This window comes from Pseudoliparis swirei, chromosome 23 (genome assembly GCF_029220125.1).
Source record: "Pseudoliparis swirei isolate HS2019 ecotype Mariana Trench chromosome 23, NWPU_hadal_v1, whole genome shotgun sequence".
In the NCBI taxonomy this organism is placed as follows: Eukaryota; Metazoa; Chordata; class Actinopteri; order Perciformes; family Liparidae; genus Pseudoliparis; species Pseudoliparis swirei.
The window spans coordinates 21,251,045-21,262,067 of record NC_079410.1 but is presented as its reverse complement, the minus strand read 5'-3'; the positions used below and the strand labels follow the sequence as shown (position 1 = coordinate 21,262,067).

The 11,023-nt window shown below is 42.3% G+C and overlaps 1 protein-coding gene across 1 annotated transcript in view; it reads right to left on the bottom strand.

The window, feature by feature from the left end:
- Nucleotides 1-3,258: 3,258 nt before the first annotated feature.
- Nucleotides 3,259-11,023, bottom strand: part of LOC130189244 (potassium voltage-gated channel subfamily C member 1-like) — a 69,665-nt gene continuing 61,900 nt past the window's right edge. The window contains exon 5 of the mRNA XM_056408006.1: nt 3,259-3,410. Within this exon, the coding sequence (XP_056263981.1) occupies nt 3,259-3,410 (152 nt within the window). The remainder of the gene's footprint in view (nt 3,411-11,023) is intronic.

The following is an 11,023-nucleotide window of genomic DNA, read 5'->3' as shown; positions in this document are numbered from 1 at the left end:
AGTGTGGTAATAAATAAATAAAAATGTCTTGCAGGAGGAAAAAGTATGTTTCCAAGTTGTGCATCTTAGTAGAGAGGTAGATGCAGGTCCGGGGACAAACACACACACACACACATGAGTGAACAGAAACACGAAGGTCCAACCCGCCGCAGTCTCGTTATATCTACATTGCATATGTATGCTGTCTCTTGTGGTCGCGTCCTCTCGCCTCTTCCCTTGTGGCGATGGTTGTCCGCTCTCCCTCTACCACGGGCTGTCGCTCCAGTAGCCGTTCGCGGTGCCTCCTACTGAGCAGCCGTAGCCGGAAAAAAAAAAAACATAGAAGAGGTGGACGGACAGAAGAGGATGGGGGAGGGGGGGGGGATGGGGGAGGGGGTTTCAGGAGGGGCAAAAAACAGGGAAAGAGAAGCCAAAAACTAAAAATATTGCCACTGGCTGCTGAGTCACACTGGAGTCAAGTAGTAACGCTGTTGATGGTGTTGGTGGTGATGGTGATGGTGCTGCTGGTGGTGGGATGGACTCAGACTTGAGGGAAACCACGCTTCTCACATTTAGACTAAGCTGCAATGTCCCAAAACCTTTTTTCCCCGATGAAGATAAAGCCCCCCGCCATCTTTAAACAATTCTCGGGAAATACGCTCTTTTGGCTTTTCCTTCCGATAATGTTGGGAAAGATGAAAGTCAATCCCTTGTCGGTGCTGGATTAAAGACACGGTTAGCCTAGCCTAGCATACAGACTGGAAGCAGGGAGCTAGCCTGGCTCAGATTTTTTTTTTTATACACCAACAAACTAAAAGATTGAATAAAATGTGTCTTCAATGCCTGGCTAGATGGTAACCCCCGATTTGCTCTTGAGAGATGGTTGAGGTTAGGCTTTGACCTTTAATGGTTGAGGTTAGGCTTTGACCTTTAATGGTTGAGGTTAAGCTTTGACCTTTAGTGGTTAAGGTTAAGCTTTCACCTTTAGTGGTTAAGGTTAAGCTTTGACCTTTAATGGTTGAGGTTAAGCTTTAACCTTTAATGGTTGAGGTTAAGCTTTAACCTTTAATGGTTGAGGTTAGGCTTTGACCTCCAGTGGTTGAGGTTTGTCATTGACCTTTAATGGTTCAGGTTAAGCTTTAACCTTTAATGGTTGAGGTTAGGCTTTGACCTTTAATGGTCAAGGTTAAGCTTTGACCTTTAATGGTTGAGGTTAGGCTTCAACCTTTAATGGTTGAGGTTAGGCTTTGACCTCCAGTGGTTGAGGTTTGTCATTGACATTTAATGGTTCAGGTTAAGCTTTAACCTTTAATGGTTGAGGTTTAGCTTTTAAATGATTGAAGCCATGCATTGGTAGAGGTTTAGGTTAGGATTTGTCGTCAGGTAGTTTTCGCATGTTTTTTTTCAAATCTACACAACCTCCTAGTTGTTTGGCCGTGCTTGTTGAAAAGGGGTATGTTTGGCTTTACCTGCAGTCCACTGAAAACGTGGAACATGTGATTGGCTTAAAGACATCCAATCAAATAAGATGTAACGGTAAAGATACGATGGTAGCAAACCTGGCAACCTCAACGTGACAACAAGTCACAGGAAGTGCTCAGGCATGTTCTTCTTCTTGTAGCATGTTGACACCACCTAAAACCACAAATTGGCCTTTGTCTTTGTTCATTATTCCGCTCAACTTATTTATTTTGGACAGATCCTGACTAGGTGTTTCCATCGGCTACCAGTCTTTATGCTAAGCTAGGCTAACGGCATCGCGACTCCAGCTCAGTACTTTACTGGTATCAATCTTCTCATCTCACTCTTTGATAGAGACCAAATCCTCCATCGTGTTACTGTTCCTTTAATCTCAGCTAAGTAATGAGAAGGAACGAGCAGAAGGAATCAGAAGGACTCGTCCCGGACTCGCATAGGAAGGAGTGATGTTGTGGTGAAGATCGGACCCTACTGCTTTGTTAGCTTCAAAGTCAAAGTTCACGTATGTTCGCAGAGAGGTTTTTTTCTTCTATTTTCCTACAGCTGTTTTTTAGTCTATTTATTTTACAAAATAAATTTCTAGTTTTAGCAACACTCTCATAATCTCCTTTAAAACCATTCCCCAACCTTTTGGGGGTAGTAAATTTTCACTTGCTAGATAAAGAGGCTGCTTCTAAATCTATACATTGACGTTTCTCTACTTTTAGGCCAATAAATGTAACGCGTATCCAGTAATTCAAGATGAATACGCAAAGATTTTAAAAAACAGATACAATATCATAGCACATTTTAATCTAATTTACTCTATATTTTTTTATTAACTCTCAATTGCTATGTTTACCCCAGGTTGGGAACCACTATCCTATGACCTGCGACCAACCCTGACAGAGATACCTGTCCACGGTAGGCTATTTAAAAATAAATGTTTCCATCAAGTCGTCCCGCAGTCCTCTAAATGTTGTGTTCAGGGTCTAAGCAGAGTCTGAGGCTTAGAGGAGGGAGCAAGAAAAAAAGAAGAGGAGGGAAGGCTGCAGCATTCTTTAGTTAGTTATGGAGGTGATGGATCATTTTAATAGGCCTTCTCCCTGTACTAAACGGATACACGGAGAACAAACTAACTACGTGTGCGAATATTTCTCACAAGGTGTGGAGACGCTACAGTTTGGGGTATTTTCACTTTTTTTATATATGGATTTGACTTTTAAGTCTACAAAAAGATTTTTGTTTTTACTACTTTAAGGTGTACCATATGTTCTCATTCTGGTGATTCTGATGAGTAAAAACATGCATGCTGCAGCAATATGTTAGTGTCGTGTGTGTGTGTTTGTGTGGGCATTCTGAGGATTAATGCTCTAAAAAGTCCTTATTCATAGCTACTCTTTTAGTGTTAGTCTTAAAGCATTGAAGTGCTAGTGCAGTGTCGAGATACAGGCAAGAAGTAGCACAGAGAAACTAACTCAACTATCGTATCGGTCTAAATTAAGCTAGACTGTATCCCTTAGTAAGGACGGTGTGTTGGTGTATTTTGAAATACACTTGCTGAAGCGTCTATCGGCGAGGTTTAGATCTTTCTGGTGCCTAGAAGAGAAGTGCTAGTTCATTGTTGGTTCTATCAAGAGGTAAATGTGAGTAATGGTGATGGAAGAGAAGCTAGGGTGAATTTAAAACGTTGACGAGACACTCCTTCCATGTTGATGCATGTTCCCCAGAAGAAGAAAAAAGAAATAAAGAAAACATGCGATATTGTATTGTTGATGTTGTTCCGTTTTTTTTCTTTTTTGTGTCTCTCTGTTGGCTTTGCTACAAGATGGAGGGGATGGGGGAGCGGCATCGCCTGAGGCCAGCCGGCTCGAAGGGCTCGAAGGGGGAGTTGGTGATGGGGGCGAGGCGCAGCGGGGCGCCCGTCATCCCGGAGATATTATTGAGGCTGCGGGACTTCTCATAACCCGGGGCTACAGGTGAGGACGAGAAGGCCGAGGTGAGAGGGCAAAGGTCAGAGTGGAGGTATGAGGAGTCATGCGGAGTAGCGAATAACAGTCATCATGAATGTTTTCATGATATGGTCAAAATTGTAATGTGCATGGTGATGTGTTTATGACAGAAAGTAATGTGAGGATATGTTCATTGGTGTTATGACATCATAAATTGCAAATAGAAAACACATTTGTTACAGTTACAAGCATTTGTAAAGGAAACAAAGTCGGGAGGGGAAAAGAAAAAAAAGTAGAGATAAATAAACCAGACAAAAAAAACAGCCCAAACCAAGTAAAATAGTTTTGACCAAAAGAGGAAGTTAGAAATAGACAGATAGATAGACGAATGGACGGAGGGACAAACAGATGGACAGACAGGACAGAGACAGGACAAAACAGGAATATTGGTTACGAAAAAATCAGCTATCAGTTGCCACAACATCCCTCAGACACCAAGATGTGAAGCTCTGCGGGACCGACACAAACCTCGAGAGGGAGGGTGGATGCACGAGTCCAGTGGATGGACACAAACCCCTTCTATCTGAATACATCCCATCATATTTTCACACTTGTACATCCACTGGACTAGCAGCTCTGGGATTCCCAAAAGCACATGGCACACTTTGTTCAGGAATAATGAAACACAGCCAGACCTTTCTTTTTGGGAAACTCAGAGCAACTCGGGTGGGTAAATCATCTGGAGCTGACCACAGTTAGGAGTACACGCAATCCGAGTTAACGCTCCAATCTCTTGGCTTCACCTGGGGACATTTTGATCTCAGAGTCCAGGTGTTTTAGCCAGTCTACCGGCAAGAACAACAGGCTGCTGCTAACGGGGAAACGGTCACTTTAGACAGAAAGACAGACAGACAGACTGACCGAAGGACAGATAACCCTTCTCCCAACTCAGGGTCAGGTATGTGTTTCTCTTCATTTTCATGCTAGCAGCAATGTGAGGCTGTATTTTGGCCACAGCGGTGCTTTGAGCTAAATGCTAACATCGGCATGCTTTAGCAGGCAAATATACCATGTCCGCCATCTTTGTTGAGTGCATTAGCATGCTAACGGTGTGCGAGGCTGATGGGCTTTTTGGCGGTCAGGTTGACGTAGCGGGAAGCTGCAAGAGTTCGGTGACGTTTCGACATGCTGGCTGGATCTTCCTCCTTTAGAATGTGGTGAAACTTTAAGCAATGTATACCTTTCCTAGTTCTGATCATAAATGTGTTCCTTAGCTTTTGAAGAACCGCTAAGTACACGTTCAAATGTGAATACAGGCTGATAGATACTAGATGTTTTTTATGATGTAGATAATTGAAATTTAAAATCCCGTCGATGTATATTTTGTTCTTTTTTTTAAACATTATTTAATATCAATAATAAATGTTACGGTTTCCATTAAAAGAGCATTCGAGCAATTTAGTATAGAACTTTGTTTAAGTTGAGACTCATACGAGAATAATTAAGCAAAAGTGATAGTTAAACAGAAGCAGTAGAGACCAAAGGATCCTGACTTGAAGTCCCTAGTATGGTTTGCACTGCGGAAACACTGCATCTCCTAGAATGCACGCTTTAATGCCCTCTTCGTTCAAACTCCAACGCCAATGACAATCTATTAAATTCAACTCTCTTTTAAAATACTATGTACATTATATTCTGGAATCTTAATTCCTTTTTCAGTTTTTACCAATTAGTTGCTGCATTAAAAAGGTTCACAACTTGATATTTTACAAAATTGCTGGTGTACGATTTATTATTTCAATAATAAATAAAAATTCAGGTCATTTGTTACATTTGATTTATCTTATATGTTTTAAACTCTGAAACAGCAACATATATATTTCAGAAAGTAAAAAGGACTTTCCTCATCTTGAACGATTCACTATCCAGCCAATATGGCAGGCATGTTATAAAAATTTGAGAAATACCAATAAAAAAATACAGAGTATTGGCTCCTTCAGAAGAGTAGAAAAAGTAATGCATTTCTTTAGAAGAATCTTACTTACTGTTTAAACATTGACATGGTCATTTAGAGCAGCCCACTGAGTGGTGTCTGGCTACTTATTTATATATACATGGCTTATGTGAATTGTTGAGCCCATGTATGTATAAATAAGTAGCTTCAGTAAGTAAGCTTCAGTAAAAGCTAAAAAAAGATGTGGTCACTACAGCCGACATCACCCCCGTTCCGCATCAACATTCTGCAGGCATGAGAATCCCTCACCTTTCGGCGAAATTCGCCGTTTTGAAACCAAAATAGGTGACTTACGTGAATCGTGTAGATCCGAAGAGTTTTTGTTTTGGGGTGGGGGGGGTCAATTGGCCTGCCGGCGTTTATGAGATTGGAGTGGGACGCGGAGAAAGTGTGAAGTGTTGCTCTTCGCAATAAAACATCTTTGATGGGACGTGTCGCGTCTCGGCCAATCAGCGTCAAGATGTCTTCAGCGTTTGGTGGTTTAGGTTAGCTTGAATGTTAGACGCTACTTCTGCTGCTGTCGCGCTGCACGGTGGAGCGATGCTAACAAATTTAGCATATTTTTAGTCTCAATACTTCATTAAAAGAGCGATCAGAGCGCACGCGCTGCTCCGTGTCAAGCTGTTTGCACGCGCAGCGCAGCGCTCACAGCGAGGTAAGTGGCGGAATTTTCGGCTTTAAAAATAAAAATAAAAAAAGATGCCAGAAGTGAAATGTTTAACTTCAGTCTGTAAAGTTCTGTAACTCTACAGCTGCTCTTCCTGATGAACTCTGTATCCTCTGGTCAGAGACTAACGGCCTCATAGTGTATAATCATTGATCAATGCTATGATGGCTCCATGTAGTTTCATTAATATCTTGCTGTATTAATACTAATATTACTGCTATTTGTTAAGTGTTGAAAAGTTGGTAAAAGTGAACCATACAGATATTTTATTTATTACTATTATAGATAAATATACCAGTATCGTATTTATGGTATACTGTTTTTATGGTATTGTATCATGATATTTATGGCAGGTATGGTATAGAAGATCGTGACAACCAGGTAGAGGCAGAACAGACTCGAGGACCAGACTCATGGCTCAGCAGAGCACAAGACTTGAAGACTTGTTCACGCCAACAACAAAAAAAGGAAGTTGGTTGATGAATGACCATATTATATACAATATTACTATTATTATAGGGCCCGATCACTGACTTGGTGTCAGAATGGAGGTACTATAGATTATCAAACAACGTCCAGCATTGATGTTCGTGGAAGTCACCCCCCCGCGCCTATCCTTCTCACCTTTTTCACCCCTGACCCGTTTTCATGCCTGATTCTGATAAAAAATAAAGTTGACTCGTTGCCAGCCTACATCATATAATCTTCACTGGAATCACACAAGAGGTTACCACGTTTTCTTTTTTTTTACTATATGAAAATATTCTATCCCCAAAACACTCACTGCTAGCAACAAAGCAGCTGAAAGCTGCTTCGGCGTCTATTCCATTTCCCAGATATACATTTCCAAGCGTACACCATGTTATGATCTATTGAGGCTATTGATGGACCGTCTATTATTGAATATTGCCACAAATTGCATCTTTATCAATTTAGCCATTCAGGCAAACATCTAACATTTCGTGTGGTGATGTTAGAGCCGGCTTGTTGTTATTTCTGGCTCTAGCACCCACCGGCAAAAGCTAATGTTGTCCTCGGACAAGTCATGAATACATAATACTAAAGGGCGTCCATACCTTGCACCCCATCACAATGGCCGCAACAACAAACAACTAAGAAACGATGCCTACACAACCCACCAACAAGCCATAGAGCAGACATTTTAATGAACTAAAGTTGGATGTTGTATAAAGAGGAAGTAAGGCCCTCATCTGAGACCAGAATGGAAGGACAAACGCAGCCGTTCTGGAATAGGATTGGTTTAGTTTGCTCTGCTGTTTTTCTTTTTGTTGATGATGTAGTTACCCCAAAATCTATCTGTTAGGTATCAAATGGCACCTCCTGTAGGCCTGAAAGATTGTATGAAGGTGTCGGTTCATGGAGAACAGTGTATGTGGTTAGCTTGATTGTCAGTTAAAATGTATTTAAGGTACAAGGGTAATTTGTGCGATAACTCGAAATCGCCGTTTATTCAACGCTTCGATTGAGGGGCCTCATTCGACTGTTGAATTGTCACAGTGGTGAGGAAATTTGGTTATAAAACAAAGGATCTTCCCATTTGGACAAGATGGAGTTGTAAATTCAAATCTCTGCACTTGCACCCACAAAGTGTTTGCCGCTGAACTTAGAAACTCGACTTACAGAATAACTCGCCACCTTTAATACCTAGCTTCGGAGAAATTAAACTGCTGGGTTGAGTTAGAATGGGAGATGGGGGCTTGATTAACGCCTAGAAATCCCCCAGAAAATGTTCATCAAACAATCAAATGCCCTTCAAAATTGAAGGGCATTCGTTCAGATCAATTTTAGGATGCAAAATGGCAGTTCAAATCCTCTATGAGCAGTTTGGCAATATGCACGATCCGGTTTACTGTTGCAGTGTCCAGTCATGGTCTCGGGATATACATTACCACGGTACAGCCCTGCTGGTTCTAGAATATCCTTCTGAAACGATTGGCCAAAAGCTTTAGTCTTCATATACACCGTGTGTCTGTGCATGTTCACCGTGTAATGGCACACACTCGACTCCGTTTAAATAGCCCTGTTTGCGACGTCAAGTCCTGTAACCGCAGGAATAAATCAGCAGCACTGCGGCTCTTTACTGATTGGGGACACGTGCGCAAACACCGGCGGAGCAGCAGCAGCAGCACTGTCCGATTATCAATAACCTACAGTTTCCAACACGGCCGCAGCAATTCCGAACAGACCTGTAATCCCTGTGTCAGACTGCTATCGTCAGCAATCTTGGGAATATGACTCGGATTATAGATCGGCCTGATCGACATTTAATGGAGAAAACGAAGGCAAAACGCGCCGCTGATCGACATTTTACACATCTCAGTGCAAGGTTCTGACACAGGGGCTGCTTCCACTGTGGCTCTCACTGTATACGAGGTGGAGTTGAACAGTGCTTAGCATCTATAATAAGTGTCTGACTGCGGTTTGCTCTGCAGCAGATGCAGCACGAGGAAGCCTCAGCTGCGAGGCCTTTGAAGAGCCGCTTCTTGTGTTGTCGTCTGGTGCATCGATTAATTAGCCTTCTTATTGTTTTTTTAAGTCATTTACCGCACTATAGGAATACCAGTGTTAGCGGTAGTATTTGTTCCGTTAGCTCCCAACCCTAGGGGGAATGGGTCCTAAATATGAATTTCAGTATGTGGACTATAACATCTCGTTTTGAAGATTAAGGAAGCAGAAATATCCTCACTGGTTGAATTAAAGGGTTTAGGAGTTACATTGACCACGCTGTTGGTCAAGCTGCAAGAAGTTGCATCTTTCACCAGAGCACCCCCCCCCCCCTCCTCCATTTTGTAACTCAGGCTATCTTTTAATCCAAGAGGATGTTGCACGACTGTTTTCTGTGTGGTCCTTTCAGACCTGATGACTGGATTAAATACAAGGCAATTAAATATGAGAGCCAGTGGGAAATGGAGTTATTTGACACTGCTAGATGTTTCACTCATCTTCTAAATTCTAACTCCTACAGCGATTGCATTTTAAAGCTTGAATAAATCAACCAATGAGATTTTTTCTGACCAGTTTTGTATCTTACAAAGTCCAACTTTGATTCCTGAAGCGAGAAGCTAAGCGAGCGCTCAACGGGATGGCGGTGCAGCTGTAAGATGTGCTGCGATTGGCTGGCTCGTTGTACGTACCTCCACTCAAGTCAGACTTTAGTAACACAACGCAGGGGCAGAGACTGGGGAGGATGGCCTGAGGATGGGATGGATACACCAGAGTTAGAATGGGATGGGGAGACATAAGGGCGAGGTGGGGGGGGAGACAGACAAGGGATGATGGGGGGAAAAAAGAGGAAGAGGAGTGAGAGAGAAGGTCGAAGCACAGGGGAGAGTAAATGGGATGAGCACATTTTTTAGACTCTGAGGGTCCAAGGACAGAGGGTGTGATTTGTTGTATTGGGCTTTGTAATTAAATGCAATAAAAAAGAGAAATTGCTTTATTTACTTATTTAATTACTAGTTAGCTATGAAGCAAAATGTCTACTCACTGTTTGGTTTATTGTATTACAACGGTGCAATATAGGGTGTATCAAATGTTCAATAACAAGTAATTTCCCAAAACAGTTGACCACACTAGTGTCTAGCAAACATTACATAGGCAGGAGGAAATAGTTGGAACTAACAATCCACATTTTGTGGAGTAGTGTGTGTTTGGGGCCGGACAGTGTATGTGGGACTTAGTGAGAAGAAGAAGCCGCACTGTTTGCATAGTAATGAAGGGGCATGTCACCAAGTCTGGCTCATTGACATGTTTTTATTAACCCTTATTCTATATCAAGCCTATATGTGCAGCTATGTTCAGCTTATAGGCTGTCGGGGGACGTTTTAGGAAACACTGAGCTCCTATCTCCTCTTCTCTCTCTCCTTATTTACATCTCTCCATCACACATTACTAACTCTGCTTCCTCCCCGGAGTCTTTGTGACTTCACATCTCTCAGGGTCCATTGGACCTTGCTGCCTGATGCCTCCTGCCTGGTGAGCCAGCCTCCTGATGTGGCCCTGCTGATGGAGCCAGGAGGGCCTCAGTCCAAAGCATCCAAATCATGGTATTGTGCAGCTTTAAGAGATGGAACTATTTGTTGATCATGTTTGCTGTGGTATTTTGATCACATTTAGTTATGGTTGAATGCACTTATGAGTAACTGTAGCGCGCATGTTTTGTCGTGGCCTGAATAAAGCCACTCACGCTACCTGTGTGTCCGCTCGTAATACACCACAGTAAGTAGTCCTATGTGAAGTCTCACGAAGCACAAGCAAACACAGGACTATCACTGAGGAGACCACTGTTCGTGGCCTGTGTGAGTCCATAAGTTAGTGTTTGCCTTCTTTTAATTTACGTTCATAACTATGATGTTTTAGTCGACATAATAAAGTAGTTTTGTTACGTTTTGTATAGTTTCAATTGTTTGAATACTTCCCCTGGGAACGCACTTGAGAATGCAGCATGGAAACTTACAGTAGGAGACAGGAGCCCACCTTAATGCTCTCCGTTAGCCGTAGCCCTGGATGCTCTCAGGAGTACGGCTCACGGAAGTGGCTCCGTCCGGCTCTTTGTTGCATTTGGGGCAGTTCACACTCCACTACCCTATATCCGTCTGCTAAATGTATGTTAGTTGGCACCCTGTGAGCTTGTGAAGGAAACATTTTACAATTTGCAACCACGTCTAAGTATCGTACTTCTAACTCTACGAGTAACAAACTCTGAAGTGTAATGCTAGCACAATGCTGTTTCTGTAATTTAGTGTCTTCTTCGTGGATCATCAGGACTCATCAAACACCGCAGCGTAGTTGTGGCTCTACGCTTCAAACGATATGTTGCATTATGTTGCCAGTTTTAGATGTGTCAGAGATGGTTTCTTAGTATTTTTAATTTTTGTGCTTGGCTATGTTCCGGCTTGTGGTTTTGGTTCAAATGTGTATGTTTGTAACTGA